We start from the raw sequence: 19,688 nt of genomic DNA on the forward strand, positions 1-19,688 counted from the left end.
CACAGTTATGAGAAGTAAACTTCATGAAGGATCGCCTAAATGACAGGCGTGCACAGGAAGTCCATGGATGCCCTTAGATGCGTGGAGATTTTATTTTTGCTCAGGCTCCTCAGAGCTGCCTGGTAACCGAAGTTGGCCGGGATATGTATCGAAAGATGGTGCCAATAAACAACCCTGGAAACTTGCGTTGTGCTTCACAGACACTGCTGGCCGAGTCACATTGTGTTCTACTTATAAACCATAGGGGAAGTGCTCCTGTGTTATCCGAGTCGAGATTAATTGTACTTCTGGAAACTGATTGTTTCTCTTTGGAATATTGTACCTTGTAAGTAGTCATCCTTCTTTGCCTTTGCCTTAGCCGCTAGGAAGATCTGACCAGCAAATCCTCCCTTGTGGTTCATTATTGACAATATGCCTGCCTCTCACTTTTTCTCCCCTTTTAACTTGAATTGACCATTTTTGCCTAACGTCTGATGTCATACAGCATGCATTTTTAAAGTTACCTTGAGTCCTTAGAACAACACGAGGGCCATGAAAAAATGGCAGCAAAGCATTTAGCAAACGCTTGTTAAATCCTCCTTCCCTTTCTGAGGTGGGATCTGCCATGGCCTTCAGGTTTAAGTTCAGATGCCTTAGCACGGATACAGAGCCTCCCCGGGTGGCCGTACTCCATTCTCATTCACCACCGTCCTGTATTCTAGGCACATAGGGTTCTCTCCCCTGATGAGACCACTTGCTTTTATCCTTCCCTCACAATTATAAATAACAAGTATAAGCACTTAGTAAATTTTATTGGCAGTTATCCAGAATAATCAGTGCATCCTTTTAGAAACTTGAGAGGAGGATGTTAGAAACCATCTCCTCACACTCTGATCAAGAAAGCCATACCATCTGGGATGGAATCGAGGTGTGTGCAGAGATCTCACAGGCCATCGCTGTGTGGCAAGGTGGCCTTTTGTGAACTTGCCCTTGTGAGCTGGGTGGATGGGAGGCTTGGGTTTATGACTGCAGCTACTGTTCAATACCTGATGCTTTGCGTTGCTCCCTCTCATGGTGAACGGCAGGTACCTGAGCTGCTTATTGCTGTTTATGGGGTTTGAAGTGTTTTTACCATCACTGTCTCGTTTGATCTCCCCCAGGTCCTCTGAAGTAGAAAAGACAGGTATCACTCCTGTCTTCATTCGATGATCGTGAGGCTGACCACTGATCTAAGGGGTCGGTGGCAGAATCAGAACCAACTCTGAGTCAGTTCTTTGTCCTTTTCACTGTGCTGTACTACCCATCGAGTTGTCCCTGTGTTTGTAACAGTCGCTTTGACATGATGTATAGCCATGCCTCCTTACACAGTGTTTGTTATCCCTCTCCCCAAGGTATTCAGTTTTAGCTAAAAGAGAAAAAAACCAGTTTCTAGAATATCTTACAATAATCATTTTGGGCTTTTTTTTTTTAATACCCCTGTGAAGGGAGAGTTCCAAAACTATATTTTTGGTGCTTCTTAGTATTTCATGTTTTTGTGGCCACTGCAGATTTGGCTATACTTCTGGACTTAGATGTGAGGTCTGTGTAGCCACATGACAATCACACATTACTATTCCCATTGTTATATTGATTCTGGAGAGCAGAACTAGGTGTCGTAAACTTGTCTTTCACAGTGCCTAGCAGAGCAGTAGGCACGACAGCAAGTATATTCAGGTACCTTGAACAAAGAGCTATGGTGAAGCAAAGTAAAACGGACGTGCAGTCACATAATTTTGCTCTATCTTTCCTGATAGTATTCTAACTAAAATAGTTTCGAAATCATCCAGCATGCACTTGAGTGCTCCCTACGTTTTTGGCATTGATCAAGAACAAAGGTTGGCAAACCATGGCCCACTAGCCACGTCCTTTTGGACACCTCTGTTTGTAAATAAAAGTTTTATTGGAACACAGTGATGCCCCTTCATTTAGGTAATGCCCATGGCCATTTCTCACCCCCGAAGTGAAATTGAGCAGTTGCGACAGGTACTACATGGCACACAAAGCCAAGGTCACTCACTGTTGGACCCTTGAGAGGAAGGGCCTGTAATCTAGAGCAACTGAATAACTGCTCTCTGCATTTAACATGGGTTTCCTCTCACATTACTCTCCCGACAGACAGTATTGTTCATTCATTGTTCATTTTTCAATTCACATTGAAGGATGGGGCTGATCGTTGTAAGCAGCTGTCAGTTCAGTTTTTTTCCTCTGAATGTGTGTATCGTGTTTCCTCAGCGGGCCTTGCCCTGAAATGAGACACTGACCAGGAGCTGTGTGTCCAGATCTGTCCGCAGGTGGACTTCAGGGTGGGGTACCGTGGCCAGGAAGGAAGAACGAGGAGGTGTGTGCCCTGGGCGTCAGGGTCCCGGCACAGGTGCACACACGAACGCAGCGCAGTGTCATCAGCACCAAGATTTAATCCATTTGGCAGTGTTTGGTTTCGTCGAGAATATTCATATGTGAAAGTGGCTCTTTTTATCGTGGCAGTGAGTGTGGCAGCACAGGCTGGGGTGGCCGGCTCACAGGTGGGTGCTGCGGCCTTTATTCGCACCCAGCTCCGCTGTCCAGCCCTCTGCTGCCCGTCCACACCAGGGAAAGGCAGCCGCGTTCTTGTTTATGGGGAGACGGTTTGGCCTCCTGGACCTCAAAAAGGGTCTCAGGGCTCCCCAGGGTCCACAGGTAAGCTTTGGGGACCACTGGTTTGGAGCATGGACTCCAGCCGCATTACCTTGGTCGATCGACCCTCAGCTCCATCACTTAATAAATGTGTGGCCTTGAGCAATTGGCTTAACTTCTCTGTGCCTTCATTTCCTCGTCTGTGACGTGAGGATGGTGATGCTACCTATTTCACAGGATTGTTCTGGGGCTTAAAGGAGTTAGTATTTATAAGGTGCTCAGAACAGAGCTTGGCACATCAAGCACTATATCAATATTGTTCAGTAAAACTAAATAGTAAAGCCAGTACTTCGTACAAAAAGTGTGACACAGAGAGCGGCCTGTGACTTGGAGGAAGTCAGGGAGAGACTTGTTGGCGAGCGCTGGAGGCCAGCGGGAAACTTGCCCTGGGGGAGGCCGTTCTCGGGGCTTGGGCAACACGGTAGGATCTCGGGGGTCAGAGAGGAGGGCGTGAAGGAAGGTGGTGTGCCAGACCTCGCACGTATGAGTCTTAGTCTGCGTTAGCCTTTTTGGGAAGAAAAGTGAACGAAAGTCCATGGATGTGGAAACCAATGGGAAAATTTGGGTTTTTCCCACCTTTGCAAAACAGGATATTGGGTTGCGTTGTGCAGGTAATAACTGTGACTCGTTCTTAATGCATGCGATGTGTGACCTGGGGCAGCTTGAGAACGTGAAATTGACTGCAACTTAGTTTTGTTTATACAATCACTGTGTTTGGTGTGCTTAATTACGCAGATTGTGAACTGAACCCCTCTCTGAGTGGACTGAACTGGCAAAGACCCCCGGTGGCTGAGTGCGCGAGGCTGAGCCCTTGGTTGGCGCACAGGCTCCGTACCTGCATGTGGCGGCCCCTGCCGCGGGCCCCAGTCTCATCTCAGCAAATGCAGTGTCTTTAAAAGAACCTCTTCCAGTGTCCAGTCTCGGGATGAATGCTGGCGGGAGGCAGGGCCGCTCGCTTCCTCTATGCAGTCAACAAATGCTGAAGGCTTCCCTGTGCCAAGCATGTTTCTAAGCGTCACTGAACAAAACGGATAAAATCCCTACCGTTAGAGGTCACATTCGGCAGAGGGCGATAGACAGCACGAGTGTAATTTAACAGTGAAGTAGGGTTGACATGGTGAGGAAGGAAACACACCAGGGAGACAGAGACCATGTGTCAGGAGGACGGGTATCTTCCAGGTTCAGTTATCGGATGATTTTGTAATGTTAAGACACTGCATTTAGTCTTGGGTAGAAGAGGTGGGTTTGTGCCAACAGCATCACTGTCATTTTTCTCTTGCAGCTGTAACTCTGTACAGAAACGATGCCTAGGACAGAGGTTTGGGTGAATAGTGCTTTTTCTCATCCTTTCCCCACACTGGGTGCTGAACACACACTTAACTGAGACAGATGAGACCTAGCAGGAGCAAATAATGCTTAATATTTCCTCTCAGCCATGGACTCCCGTGGCCAGCCTCCCTGCGTCGGCTGCGGCAATGCTTAAAGTCATGTCCTTATTTCATCCAGAGGTTGGCAGACTTTTGGCTCATCACCTGCTTTTGTTTAGCCCGCGAGCTAAGAATGGTTTGTGGGTGAATCAGAAGAGTAGCACTGCGCGAGGTGAAAGGCCCGTGCGCTCAGATCTCAGCGGGCGGAGTCTAGTTCCATGGGACACAGCCATGCTTATGTGTTCACACACCGTCTGCGGCTACCTTTGCACCAGCACGTCGGAGGTGAGCAGTCAGAGCAGAGACAGTATAGCTTGTGAAGCCTGAGATTCTTACTGTGTGCCCGTTTCTGGAAAAGTTTGCCAACCCCTGATTTAAACCAAAGGCAGCAGATGTGGGCCATTGCAGGTGGCATGCTGGTCAGAGTTTTTCTGAAACTTGTCTTCTTTCGCAGTGAACAGTGCAGTGGCCTGTTTCTGTGAGGTTTGTCATACCAGGCAGTGAAAACTTTCCTTAGAGCAGGAACGGGAAAGTGAAGTTTATGTTTACTAGAATTAACCTTGGGGTCTCTTACCTTTCTATGACCTAGTACGTTGGAAGAGGTGAATTAATTTTTGCTGGGGAACATGCGTAGTATGCCCGGACATGTTGTTTCCATGTTAGCCAGACGCCTCACACCTTTTTGTCTTCCAGCCCGAGCAGCAGCAGGACAGACAGCCTGACATAGGGACCTGGGAACTGCTACCCAGAGAGGACCACAAAACACCCTCAGTGCCGTAGGCATCTAAGCCAGAAAGCACCCTATGCTTTTATCAGCGTGAGTAGCATCTGTCCCAGGTGTTTTATAGCAAGCCATACTTTTTGATCTGTTTGCTTTATGAACTTGCATTTTTTGGTCATCTCTGCAAAGATTCTCGCCCCCATGACATAGTATATTGCCCACGTGATAGCCAATAGCCTGGTGCTCAGAACTCTGGGAAATGACTGTATGCTCCCGGGGAAAACCGATTTCGGCACCTGTGCCAGTAGGAGCGCTCCACTTTTGAAATTATCATTAAAAAGAAATGATCGCAGGATACACCTAAATTCTGCTTTGCTCTTTTCTGGGATCTCGGTTTGATACAGTTGCAAAGAAAAGCTGCCAGTTCCCAGAGGTGGAGAGGCAGGGGCAGGCAGGGATGAGGGGAGGTGACGGGGGGCGATGGGAGGCGGGAGGCAAGCCTGTCTCACCTCCTGGAGCCCGCGGCGCTGCTTCAGAGTTCAGTGTGCACGCTTACGTAACTCACCATGTTGGGCATGTTTTTCTTCTCCTAGAATTAATAGTAAAGATCCCAGATTGAAAAGGTCATAGGTGATCATCTAGGAATTAAACTGCTGCTTATGAGATTTGTCAGGGCCCTGGAAGGGAAGGTGGGTGCGGGCTGTATAGGGAGGTCCTAGCTGAGGGGTTTTCATTCTGGGAACATGAGTCCACTGTTATCTGGTCTCACCATTTTTCAGCAGAAGCTAGAAATCTGGAATTTCTATGTGACATTCCCCAATTTTTGAATGCTGACCACTAATCTAAAAAAAATGTGTGTGCGCTGGCTAATGAAACATGGCTGCGGTCACATTTTACTTGTTTGCTAGTTCACAACTTATGTGGACGAACTCGTTCTTATAAATTATATTTTCTCTGTGTTTCAGCAGGAGAGAGAAAAACGATGAAATGAACTTTATATGTGTGTTTTCTAACTGGCTTGGTCTGCTGGTCATTCTTGCCGCGATGTGAAACATTTTTTATCAGTCTGTTTTCTCCCCTTCTCAGTGGAAAATAACCATTTTTTTGCCTGACATGGATACTTGTAACAATCATGAAATGTGTTTATTCAAGGAAATATTATGGGGGATTCATATTAGGCATAAAGGGGATTTGAAGAAGAAGCTTATTACAGTTTTGCTAAGAAATGACTTCTGTCCTCCAAAGGGTGGGTGGTATAGACAGCTTCTTTAGGGTCTCAGAGCAGAGAAGGATGGAGGTGCGCAGAACTGGTGTCAGAAGAAATGGCATTTACTGCGTGGGATCGTTGTAGGCAGAGGGCAGATGGGACAGGAGCCCTGTGAGCTCCCTAGAAGCTCGTTCCCAGCAGAGAGCAGGAGCGGTGTCAGCCAGGTGGGAGCGGAGGACTCTGCTTCAAGGAAGTGCAGGGTGAGGGTGCTTCCGAGGTTCTGCTGTGTGCCAGGCACCGCTGAGATGCGCTCTGCTTGCGTCATCTCGTTGCATCTGCTTAGACGATGGTGAGAGCACCTCTTCGGGAGGTGAGACTTAGAGCAGCTTAGTGATGCGTTGAAGCTCTTACAGGTAATAAACACACACACACACACACACACACACACACACACACACACACACACACACAGAAAAAGAGCAAAGCAGAAATTCAAACTGATGCTGATCTGGCCCGAAGCCCATTCACTTTTTACACATGTGCTTTCTGGGGAAGTGGGGTTGGGTGGGGTGAGGTATGAGTGTGAACGCCAGGTCAGGTACTCCTTTCTAGGACAATTACATGGTAACAAAATGGAAGCGATGTGATGAGAACTGGTATTTTAGGAGAACGTAAATCAATGGCTTGGGAAGAGGGACAATAAAACAAAGAAAAAACTGCTAACATAACCCAGGTGTGAAGTGATGAGAATCAGAATTGGAATGGAAAAGAAGAGAAATGAACATTATTGGACCTTGGTGGCCTGACCGGGGACGAAGCAGAGGGTGTCACTTGACGTGTATTTGCAGTTATAATGGAGTCTGCGTTGCATTTGTTCATCACTATTCTTTTGTCAGAATTTAGTAACTGGTAATGAAATTGATTTGGAACCTTAAAATATTTGATCTGGAATTTTTTATGCTAATGAAAATTTCTTGGGTAAAATGACTTAAAGGAAAACCCACTTTTTCAGGAGCTTGGTTAAGCTAATTAAAACAGCATAATACCTTAAAGTTGAATAACAGATGAAATTTTAAATGAAAAGGGTAAGAATTTATGAATGCTCACAAAGTTATAGGTTTGGTAGGAACAGGATGGACTTTGAGAGTCATTACGTTTGCTTTTTAGATAAAGGAAAAGACCTAGCTGCATATTACTAGGTATGTGACCTTGGGCAACTTATTAAGTCTCTGAATATCAGTTTCCTCATTTTAAAACCTAGGATATCAGTAGCACCAGTAGCCGAGGGCTCTAAAGAGAATTAAATGAAATAACATAAGTAAAACAATGAAAACAGTTCCCGGCCCTTAGAAAGCTCTAAGTAATGCTTATGTGCTTACTATTGAAGGAGGTAAAGAGGGTTGTGGTTTTGATTATGAATGTTATTAAGAGTCAGAAATCACATTTTCTGATTTCTCTGTAATTCATCGACTTTAAAAGAAAATTATACCACGCGAATCAGTTTTTCTGTTGTGTCTGGTAACTGCCTTCTTTACCTCCTTAGGTTTGTAGCTTTATATTCCCACAGTACAGCAATTAAAGAATTATTCTGCCTTTTTGTTCTCTTCCCTCTACTTTTCCTTGCTGAAAGCCAGACTGATGGGCCCTGCACATGGCTTTACCTACTAAAGGTTCAGTGGAAGGAGAGCGACCTCCCGCTCCTCCACAGCCGGCTCAGCTGTGCCGCTGCACACCCCCGTACACCCAGGTCCCCTTTGTATTCTAGCTCTTTCTCTGAATCCTCATGGAAAGGTACATGTTGTGGCCTAAAGATAAATAAATAAGGGATATTCTCCTCCCCCGCCCCCAAGTGCCCCGTGGAATCCTTTGTGGTTTTTATCTGCCAGGATGATAGATTTTTTTGAGAAAGCCTGTCACTTTAAAAATCATCGATAATCTGCTACTGTGCCCGGCAGTTTGGCTTTGGGAAACTGCCAGTGTGACATGTGTTTGGATTTTAATCTTATAGTTCAAAAGCAGGTGTAATGATATATAGCAACTTGGTGGTCATGTTGTACTTTTAATCTGAGACTATTTACTTGAGTTTTTGTAGAAATATTTGTCTTTTTTGGGTGCGTGTGACTGCCAGCCATGTCCTAAAAGGTTTGTCAGCACGGGCAGGAAAAGCTTCCTTTAATTCTATCGTTTTTTTTGTCATTAAGAGACGGAATAGAATCGGTGATTTGGAAGTGTTTCCCAATCTTTTTTTCCTATTGCCTTCCTAAGGAGCCTTTTTAAACAGTTTTTTCCTAATTGGACTCCCACCTCTGTAAAAATTAAATGTCACAGATGTATTGTACATGTATTTGTGTGTTATATGTACATCTATGTTTTATAAATAACAAGTAAGGTCTTTTTGGCACTCCCTTCCCCCAAAGAATCTCTGCTCCCTTGAGGTGATACTGCCCGCTTTGAGAATGCGTGGTCTCCAGCAGTGGCTTCTCAGAAGCTATAAGTTTCGGGACATTTCTATAACACAGACAGCTGCCCAGGTGCTTTTTTTCAGTCAGACTTCTGTACACAGTAGAAATGCTTTATGCATACTCCCCAGTTTGTCACACAAAATACTTCCACAACTGTGTGTTCAGAGACAAGATTCAGTACGGTTACCTTTACTGTGAGTGCGGGGATAAAGAACCCCACTGGTATTATACTGGGCGCCACTGTCTGGACCTGGCTCCTCGATGAGGCTCCAGGTGTTGTACCTACCATTGCTTTTCCACATGTCAACACAGTGAAAAGGGCAAATAACTAGTTAGCATTTGCACGAAGACAGATCTGGCCTCCCCGCAGCCCGTGGCCCACGCATGGAGAACTGCTGGTTCAGAGCGTGGACTTTGGAGCCAGACTACCTGTGTTGACTCCCAGCACCATCAGTTAGTTATCAGCTGCGTGCACAGCCCTGAGCGATTAACTGGACACCAAAACCAGACAAACGTACCATCCCTCAGGAACATAGGTCCAAAAAATCAGCAGAGTGGTTGTCATTAGCTTTTCTCTCATCATTGGTACTTTTTTTATATGCATATTATAGAACTGCAGGAGGAGAGGATCTAAAGTAGCAAACATATGGCATAGCAGCAAAGACTGGACTCTGAGAACACTTACCATCGTGGAGTAAGGAAGGTGCCAAACTCTCGAATTGTATTCCTAGGCTAAAGGTCTAAATATTCTCTACAGTTTTAAGGTGTTTCTTTTTAAAGGCAAATGATAAGCTTGCTGCTTGCTTCGTTTTGTAAGCCAGTCGAGTGCACTGTGGCACTTGGTTCTGAAATCTGCATTAAGTCCCCTCCGCCCACAGTAGTCTTTTCTAATAGTTCAGGTGTAGAAAAATGTGTGAACGGCATTATGAATGCCTTCGTTGTTTATCAACTCAGGGAAAGTTCAGTGGCAAAACGTTGCCCTCCTCCGTTGGCCTAGTCCTTCAAGATCCTTGAACGTAGACAGATCCTAAATGCACATACACCCTCTTTCCATTTGGGAGGTTTTTTAATAAGAGCTTGTTATTACCTTCTGTCATGTTATTCATGCCAGAGCGTCACTTGCTTCATGCGGGCAACGGCACGTGGGATTCTTCCATCTGCTCTGATTGATTAGCGCCTTCCCGGGGTCCCCAAACAATGCCTCTGTCCTGATAGTTTTTATATTTTAAATACTTTTTAAACAGATTTTTGTTCCCAAAAAGGCAAGTAGTTTCTTCATTTAAGAGGATTTTTGAAATGCAGAAAAGGTACAAACCAGAAAAAGAGTCACCATCGGCCTCACCATTGTCGATATCTTCTTTCTTGTCCTTTTTGATGATTTATAGATGCTCTTTTTGTCTTAATTAGCAACATATTCTAGATGCATTTCATATTGTGCCTGTTCTTTTTTTGGATTACACCCTAGTTATTCTGTTGAAGACTCCTTTGGGAGAATGATTGGTTCAAAGGGCACAGTCTTTTACAAGGCTCTAAGGTGAATCGCTAAATTGCTATCTAAAAAGATGAAGCCCATTCTCATTTCAACAGCGTTCTGCCCATCCCTCCCTGTCTTTACCAGCACTGATGTCACGTTAAATGCCCTTTAAACAGAATGAATTACACAAGTTAAAAGATAAACTTTGAGCAAAAGTTTAAATGTTTAGAAATTAGTACTATAACATATAGCAAAACTTACCATGTATATTTCTTATTACCAGGAGTCCAAACTGAACTAGACTTCAGGGGCTTTCCTTAACCCCCGCTTGGTGTGGAGTCTGCTGAACAGATACCTTTTCTAGGAGTTCTGGATACGTCCTGGGCTGGCACAGACCTGCTTTGTAGAGTGGGTGGGAGGTGAAAGTTCCGTTCGTGTCCTTTTGGTCTGTGTTTTTTCTCCCTCCACCCTAGCCCTAGGTCATGAGACAGCTGTGTAGAGTGGTTTGGAGGGGAGTACATGTGGGTTTTTCTCTGTTACGTGAGGTGGGTTTGGATGATACACGAGTGCAGTGTGTGTCTGAGTTTTTTGCTAATTCTATGTAAATTTCAGGTGTGCAACAGACGAACATGGCTCAAGAAACTAATCACAGCCAAGTGCCTATGCTTTGTTCCACTGGCTGCGGATTCTATGGAAACCCTCGTACGAATGGCATGTGTTCAGTATGCTACAAAGAGCATCTTCAAAGACAGAATAGTAGTAATGGTAGAATAAGCCCACCTGGTAAGTAGCCGTTAAAACACCTCAGCTTTCATAATTGAGATAAACTTGGGTAGCACAGTTTCCCCAATACCTTTTTCTGCTCTCACATTGTATTTATATTGCTACATTCAAATCATTACAATTTCTCACTACATATTGTGATCATCAATGGCAGGGAAACAGGAATAAGAGTATTAAAAATAGCTGCTATAAACCCATTCCATAGTCTTTCCTGCTGTGCTACGGAACTCTGTTATCTTATTAAAATAGAAGCATACTTCAAGTACATAGCCCCCTCTTGGAAAGTAATGCGTGGGAGTGGAGGGCTGTGAGGGGACCTTGGTTCCTTGATCTTGGGTGACTTCTGAAGTCCAGATAGTTGGAGACGGCAGGAGTGGGGTGTGGACACGCAGTGGGCCATAGGGGAGGCCTCACTCCCACGGGAGGGAGAAGCATAGCGGTTGCACTCAGTGCGAGGGGTTTTTATGCCTTTTTCTGTCAGAGGTTCTCCTGGAATGGAGGTGGGCTTTTGCTTTGCTAGTTGTATAAGAAGCATTGTGAGGATTCTGACTGTCAGCTTTGCCAGAGTAAAGTGTTACTGTACTGGTGTTCCTCCAGGACAGGTCTCTGTGGGTCAGCGCCTCAGTGTCTAGGTGTTTCTAGTACCTGAAAGGGCAGGCTGTCGTTTAGTTCATTTAAAATTGTTTATGACGTCTTTCCTGTCATTGCTTCATGTTCAAGCCAAAATCTAGAACCATTTAATCAAAACTTCTCCAAATGTTCTTAAGGCTGAGATCAAATCAGTCTAAATCGTTGTTTTTAAAATTAAATCATCGTTTGAATGCCTGCCATGTGAAGAACCAGGAAAATAATATAACCTAGTGTGCTGAGCACAGATTTTAATTCCGAACCTGTTTGCCGTACTACTAAATTATCTTTTATTTTAAATACCTCATTTGTGCACTAGTATTTAGAAGATGTTTGTGAGTTAAAGACTTTGGTGATATTCAGTCCTGAGAAATAGGAGTTTGGTTTATTAACACATACATTTCGTATATGGTTTCCTTCGTGGTTAACGTGTTTTCATTTGAAAACTATAGTATTGAAAAAATGTTACAGTAATTAACCAGCATATTCTATAGTAAAACAGAGTTTATATATACCGTATTTTGTGGAAAGTTGACCTTGCGTTTCTTAGATAAGATGTCGGACTGCCCAGAATACAGAGTCACTAATGTGAAACGTGGTCCTGTTACAGCGACTTCTGTCAGTAGTCTGTCTGAGTCTTTACCTGTTCAGTGCACAGACGGCGGTGTCCCAGCAGCTCCGTCAGCAGGAGACTCCACGTCTTCATCTCTGCAGCCAAGGTGAGTGAGATGCAGTCTCAAACTGGGGTTGGAACGTGAGTGAAAAATAAAAACCAGGTTCCATATTCGATCACTCCTGTTACGGAAAACTGTAGAGCCCCTTTAGGATAACTGGCTTAAAATTGGATTTGTCTCCTTGTCACTGACGAGTTAGAAAAGGCTTTTTATCATTTTTACATTGAGGTGGGGATTGGGGGTTTGTCTTTTAAATCTCAGAGTTCCTTTTCAAACGGCTTTTCCTTTATTCTTCCTCCTAATGTATCCCGACCCATCCTTGAAGTCCTTTTGAAGCACGTTAAATTCTTCCAACTGTAGTCTCATTGTGCAGGTGTTAGTGTTGCATTAAAAATCGTCTTGTCATGGGTTCTCTTCATTTCGCATCATGACGGTGGTACCTTTAATTACTTGTAGTGTATTTTTCCTTGTTAACTTTGAAGTCACATCATATAGAAACCTGAAAATACAGAAACAGTTTTTTCATTTTCATTCTGCTGGTAGGAGTAAACACCGAGTTTCTAGTCCCCAGTTTGTTGTCCCAGCCCGGGACCATGGCACCATGTGCCTGTTACAGTTTTGTGTCAGCTTTCCATACACACGTCCACCATGCTGGTTTCCACTGACGGAGCTCACACACACAGGACGCACAGACCTGCTGTATTTCCAGAGCGGTAAACTTCTGGTCCAAACTGCTCTCTAGTTTTAAAGCTCTTTGGTTGTGTTTAAATTATAAAAAGTATTTCTGTGTTAATTCTTCTCTCGATGTACTTAGATATGTTGAGGTCTTATTATATATATCACTTTAGTTGTTATTCATGCACAGAGATGGTCTCTTAAAAATCTAAATATTTTTGCTTTTTTAGCCCTGTATCAAATCAGTCACTTTTATCAGAATCTGTAGCATCTTCCCAAGTGGACAGTACATCTGTGGACAAAGCAATACCTGAAACAGAAGACCTGCAAGGTTTGCATACAAACCAGCTCATTTTGTCATTTATTTGTCATTTGAGTATTATAAGTCAGGTACTGTCCTGGGTGCATATATTTTAAAAATTACCTGCCTAAAATACGTATTTTTAGGTTTATTTTCTTCGTGAGCAGAATATTTCATATCCTCAAGCATGTAATTGACTGAAATGGTGAGAACCATTTCTGTTTCCCACTTACATATAATTATGTCATCAGCATAAACATAGAAAGTTCAAAATTCGTTTAGTTCGAGAAATTTAAACGAGTGAGTGGTGGAGTTATACCATTATCTTTTACTATTTTGGCCAGTTTATTCTCAGTCCTGTTTCTTCTCCAAGCAAACTGGGACTGCGAGTTTGGGAGGAATCCGTTTTGACTCAGTTTGTCTAAGAGACTACGTCACTTGACTGGCAGGCACTGCCCTTTCCCCATCTGTGATTTACGGCACAAGTCACATTCAGTTACTCGTATTCACAGATGTTGCCTGTCCTTTCCCATGTTCTTTATGTCCCCATCATGCGGATCCAGGTGATCTAGAGACTTGAAGTGTGTGTTAAGGCTTTCCTAGTGGCAGAAATAGTAGCGAGGCATTTGTTGAATGATCTGTGCTTGGTGAGTTGTATTGTGCCAATGTGTAGAAACAGTGTGTTAATTGAAGGCGGATTTTCTGGGAAGACGAGGCCAAGGATGAACAGTGTGTCATTTTGCCTGCGACAAGATTTAAAGGGAGAAAATGCCCTGGCCCATGAAACATTCCATTGCACACGACATTCACATGGTGATGACAGAGACATCCGGCAGTCTTAACTTAAGTTTGCTTAAGGCTTAAATTTAGTTAAGCCAGCAAATTCCCTTGCTTTGACTTCATGCTCATCAAACGACTGGCATAATTTGTTTATTTGCAGATTTTGCTATAGCAAGAAAATAATACTATCTGGCCAGCATAAGTATTCTAGTGCACCCAACATATTTTTATAAATTCATAAATATGATTGAATTATTTTTATTTTTTGGTTGAACAAAAACAAGAAAGAAGAGATGAGGGATATTTTAAAGGCAAAAATAGAAAAATTCCCAAGATTTAGTTATCCATTGGACATGGGAAATAAGACCAGGGTGATGTTAAAGCTTTCAGTTCCACGACGTTGTCATGGTATGGTTGCTTAAGACAGGGAGGCTGATGGAAGCAGTATGGCTAGATGAGACTTTAGATACAGCAAGTTGGAGGGTAATCAAATTTCAAATTCAAAGAGCTCAGTTGGAGAGTGGGTAGATGGTCAGTATTTAAACATGCAAGCGGGGGTTCCTGGAAGAAGGGCTGCTTGAGCTCAACCTTTAAGAAGGTGACACAGATGAAGTGAGACTGGAGGCCCTTTTGAATTGTCTGTGAACGGTGCGGGCAGAGGGACCTGGCATAGTCCCATAGGTTGGTTGAGCAGTAGATTCTCAAAGAAAAAGGAAACGTGATAAAATTGAAGAGGTAAAGAACTCAATCCGAGGCAAGTCACTGTTTGAGAGCCCGATGTCTTGTCTGCTAGGTCATGTTATATATAGACTGACTCTGGTGACAGCATTCAGGACATCAGAGTAGTGAGCAATGGAGGGGATCATATTAGCTAGGATTTTTAGGGCAGTGATTTTACCTGACTCTTGATGCAACTGGCCTTGGTTTCACTACTTAAACACATTCTTTTATTATCTTAATTATAACATTTTAATTAATTTATCTTATTTCTAAAATTTTAAGGGTTTTATGTGAAACATTCTGAGAATTCTAAGATTCCACTGAATCTTGGTGTCAATATTTTTTTTTCTTTGTTTTCCAAGAAATCTCTATAGTTCCAACTCTAACAATATTTAAAAGTTTGTATCTGGCCATTTTTTTACACACTCCCTGGAGATACCAAGTAGTATTTGTGTGCGCGCACACACACACACACACACACCTTTTATTGATCAAATACGTAATTATTAGAACAATTAGAATACAGAACACTTTCTGGAGTTACTGTGAATATGTCAGTTAGTGTATATGCTTCTAGTTTCTTATGTGTATGTGTGTGTGTACATACGTATGTACATTTAACAGAAAGGGATCTCGTTAAATAAACTACTTGTAACTTAATATGAGCATCTTTTCATACTAGCAGGGCTGGGTGGGGTACAGCAGCTACCCAACTAACAAAATCTAATTGAATAACTGCATTTTACCACCTTTCTATTTTTGTCAGCTTCAGTATCAGATACGGCACAGCAGCCATCCGAAGAGCAAGGCAAGTCTCTTGAAAAACCAAAACAAAAAAAGAATCGCTGTTTCATGTGCAGGAAGAAAGTGGGACTTACTGGTAAGGGCCTGAATCATGGTTCAAAATTAAGGTTGCATTTTAAAATAACACCTGGCTTCTATTACTGGTTTCAGTTAAGACTGTTTCTGTTTCTGTGAGAACTAATACTGGATATTCGTCAGCTTCTGAATTTTCTGAAAAGAAATAAAAGTAGCCTTAATTATATACCAAAAAGCGAAATGAATAGTCTTTCTTTTAAAACTTCATTCCAGCTGCATTTCTGAGAGTGCGAGACAAGTCAGGTCAGTGTGCCAGGTGCTGTTTAAAGGCAGAGGTGGCTCCCGCTGTCAGGGAGCCAGAAATGGCAGTGAGAGAGTATGTCAGTGCCTGGCGGACTGGGAAGTTCTCTCTCTTTGTGAAAAGGACTAATCTTAGATTGCCGTGAAGTTTCAATGAGTTAGTACATGTAAGGCCAATCAATAAGTAATCAATATATGTTGCCTGCTGTAACAGAGCTGTTGGAATGTACTGTTGTTAAAAGAGGGAGAAAAAGTGTTCAGAATACTACTTGAGCATTTAGCAAAGCAAGTGCATTCAATGTGGCCAGACAGGTTGGTTTCGGGGGTGATGAGTTTATATAACAGGAGGGGAGCAGAGGCCTGTTGAGGGGAGTATTGTGAAGGTGGAATGTTTCAGCTGGACTTGAAGGATGACTAAGGTTATAACCGGTGGAAACAGGCATTTCAGTCAGAAGAAAACAGCTCAGATGAGAGCGCGGAGAAGGGGAAGAGCAGCTCACGTCAGGGCCTGCAACGGGGGAAGAGCGTGCGAGGTGGGTGTTGGACGCCGCAGTCACACAGAAATGGACTGGGCCAGGCCGGGCTAGTCATGTGGACTGCTTCATTGGTGGGGGGACGTTAGCAGCTATAAATAGTGACCACTTATTGTCTCCTGTGTGCCAGGCATTGTGCTTCATACTCTGCAGAAAACTTTGACTTAGGAGCTGGGAGAAGAGTAGATAACATTTTTAGCAAAATTATGTTTTAGGAAGTTTTGAATCTCAGAAGTTCCCAGACTGCATGACTGGAAGACTGAGACTTAGTAAGCCTCATCCTGTCCAATCTGTCAGTCTAGTGTTATTGTTGGCTTCATTTTTCATTCATTATTATGAAGTCACAATATATTTTTGAGGTTAAAAAAATGTGGCATAAAAGAAGTTAACTTCATATGTCAGTGCTTGAAATACTGATTCCTATGCTCCATTTCTAATTCCATCATACCATAAAATGCTAATTTGGGGAGCAGGACCAGTTTTATGTGGACTGGTCACCCTTTTTATATTTGTCTTTCGGCTTCAACTCTGGACATTTTCCCGAATAAGTAGCATCTGTTACGTGATTACTATATGTTAATTTAATCCTTCCAGTAACTTATTCCCAAATTACAGATGCAGAAATTAAGGCTTAGAGAGGCTGAGTAATCAGCCCGCGTTAGTAAGCAGATTCATACTTAGGCACCCGACTCTGGATCCCAGTTGTAGTCACCCAGACAGGGTACAGCTTGCCTCTCCACTGGAGGTCAGCCAGAGAAAGCTCATATAGATACAGTTCTGTCCGCGGGGCCATTTCATTGTTCTTAGTTACATTTTAAGGTCGCCTTCTGACAGTAGGCTTATTTTCACCTTATAGTTTTCGGACTGGAGAAATGCTTCATATTTTCAATTTAGGAATTTGTTTTTGATAGGAATTCTTGTGGTCATGTCACAGATGAGGAAACTTGAGCTCAGAAAAGTGGTCATGACTTGCTCTGGTACTGGCCTGGTACAGGAAAGGAAGCTGTCAGCTAGTGAGTTTTGAGAATGTTCTTAATTCCTGAAACCACTTGTTTAGATTGTTGCTCTAAATACAGGATCTGTTTAACATTAATTTTGCTAAGGAACTTAGTATTTCGACCTCGCATCCAACTCAGGTCTGTGTGTCAATCCGCTTGCAGGGTTTGAATGCCGGTGTGGAAATGTTTACTGCGGTGTGCACCGTTACTCAGATGTACACAATTGCTCTTACAATTACAAAGCCGATGCTGCTGAGAAAATCAGAAAAGAAAATCCAGTAGTTGTTGGAGAAAAGATCCAGAAGATTTGAACTCCTGCTGGAATACAAAATCCTTTGACCATCTGCAAACTAAAAATTGACTTGAGGTTTTTTTCCTAGTCATTGGGAATGTAGAGCATTGTATCTTGCATAGTCCTTTTAATCATGCATGTCATCAGAAGAATAGATTTTTGTTTTTGTTTTGAAAATGACTCTGAACTTTATTTTCATTGCAGTTTCTGTGGCTGAAAAGACTTATGTAAACTTTACAAGTATTATCCTTTTAAGATCATTTTAATTTTAGTTGAGTGCAGAGGGCTTTTTTAACAAATGTGGAGAGATTTTGGAGGGCTGTGATTTTTTCCAGTATTAAACATGCATGCGTTAATCTTGCAGTTTATTTTCTCATTGTGTATGTATATATAGCTTTTCTCTGCAGCACGATTTCTCTTTTGAAAATGCCCTCTAGGGCACAACTAGTTATCAGTAACTGAATGTATTTTAATCATTATGGCTGCTTCTGTTTTTTCATTAACAAAGGTTATACATATGTTAGCATATAGTTTCTTTGCACCCACTATTTATGTCTGAATCATTCGTCACAGGAGAGTGTGTGCTGATGAGATTCTAAGTTTGCGTGTTTTTTAATTTTTTTTTTTTTTTTTTTTTGAGCGAGGGAAGGAAAAGCTGTGTGCATTTCATTGCCGACTGCAGGTTTCTTTCAGACTACGTTCATCCGTCTGTGTGTATACAATATGAAGAATGATCTGAAGTAATTGTGCTGTATTTATGTTTATCCACCAGTCTTTGATTAAATAAAAAGGAAAACGTGACATTCCTGTGTATCGCTTTTTCTGTTACTCTCTCAGTAGTTATTTTGACTCCCCATCCTGTAGCTTTTTACTTTACTAATTTCGTAAGAGTGCCACTACTGTTCATCTCCTGTCTGTCTGTGACTACTCTTTTGATGAGAAATTGTGATCTTAACGTTCCTTTGAGTTGAAGATGTCGGTATTTCTTTACAGCCAAGAACTCTTCTGTCACTTAGATGTCATACCTTGTAGCTCTTGTCTGATTCTCTGTCTTGCCCTCTGTCACACTGAATTAGCATCTAAGGGAAGCTTGTTTTTCGGTTAGGATCAGAGAAACTGAAAGTGTAATTCAAACACGGCAGCTAGAGAACTGTGGAGTAGAAAGACCCTCAAAAGGCCACTTGTGCTGTCATTTTCAAACTTTTATCTGGCAGCCAGCCTTTCTAAACATGAAATACTATGTAAAACAGATGAAAGCAGTATTTTACAAGACAAAGTTCTGAGTTTAAATTTCTTTACTTATTTGTATGTTCTATCTTAGTATGCCATGATGGCTTTTAGCATTAAAATCTGCAAATGCAATTTATCACGTCAACAGATTAAAATAAGGGAAAACTATTTTTTTGACTACCTCAAATTATTAAATTATTATCTATTCAGATAAAGTATTTAATAATAGAATTTTGCACCCATTCGTGACCAAACAAAAAAGATAAATTAGGACTAGAAATTTTTCTTAAGCCAATAGTTTGTGTAAAACCAACCAAACAAAAAAGCAAGCACCTTCTAAAAAAGAGGAAAGTCACTGCCTTTTAAAGTCAGAATCAAAGGCCTGCCCATTACCACTGCTTAATTTCAAAACTGTTGTAGATCCTGGCCACAGGAGGAGATCAAGGCAGAAAGCTCTTCACTGTTCCACTGTTGTTACAATCCAGAATGTCGGCAGCTGCCGTGGCCGATGAAAATGATCATAATGAAGCCGTTGAGCCATGAGGAAAAATGTTCAGGAGAAAAATGTAGAGAAAGACTGAAAAATTACTTCTGTGTTAAGTTCACAAAGCTGGAAAACTGTCATTGTTGTAGGGTAGTGTACATGCTCAAGGTACCCCCCTCCCAAAAAAGAAAGAAAAGAAAATATAGTGTATTTGCAAGTTACTTCAAATGCCTTCTCTCCAAACAGAACAGCTTGGCGTTTTCAGACACTATATATAATTAGTGGGTTGGCACGTCTATTTTAAAACTATGAAATCTTACTCCCCCTTCAACCATCTTATGCCCACACCCCTTCCCACACACACATCTGCCCACCCGGTCTCCCCCAAAAGGTTCTGGTTTTCTCCTGTCGGAGCTCAGAACATCCAAGCTGTCATTAGCCTGTGTATCCAGTGGGAGATCCTGGGCCAGTGTCCCCCACACAGAGAGAA

The 19,688-nt window shown here is 42.6% G+C and overlaps 1 protein-coding gene across 10 annotated transcripts in view; it reads left to right on the plus strand.

Moving 5' to 3' along the window:
* The window catches only part of ZFAND6 (zinc finger AN1-type containing 6), a 42,628-nt gene extending 24,343 nt beyond the window's left edge, over window positions 1-18,285 (plus strand). For 3 of the 10 annotated variants that reach the window (XM_016125800.2, XM_036231856.1, XM_016125798.2), the window contains exons 2-7: window positions 4,812-4,935; window positions 10,595-10,765; window positions 11,943-12,111; window positions 12,972-13,072; window positions 15,309-15,422; window positions 17,355-18,285. In XM_016125800.2, the coding sequence (XP_015981286.2) occupies window positions 10,612-10,765; window positions 11,943-12,111; window positions 12,972-13,072; window positions 15,309-15,422; window positions 17,355-17,503 (687 nt within the window). In that variant the 5' untranslated portion in view covers window positions 4,812-4,935; window positions 10,595-10,611 and the 3' untranslated portion in view covers window positions 17,504-18,285. Of the gene's footprint in view, window positions 1-1,119; window positions 4,936-10,594; window positions 10,766-11,942; window positions 12,112-12,971; window positions 13,073-15,308; window positions 15,423-17,354 lie in introns of those variants that run through there. The other 7 variants (XM_016125801.2, XM_016125802.2, XM_016125803.2 and 4 more) reach the window with 3 other exon arrangements.
* Window positions 18,286-19,688: the final 1,403 nt, after the last annotated feature.

The sequence above is a fragment of the Rousettus aegyptiacus genome, unplaced genomic scaffold (genome assembly GCF_014176215.1).
Source record: "Rousettus aegyptiacus isolate mRouAeg1 unplaced genomic scaffold, mRouAeg1.p scaffold_m13_p_14, whole genome shotgun sequence".
NCBI classification, from domain to species: domain Eukaryota; kingdom Metazoa; phylum Chordata; class Mammalia; order Chiroptera; family Pteropodidae; genus Rousettus; species Rousettus aegyptiacus.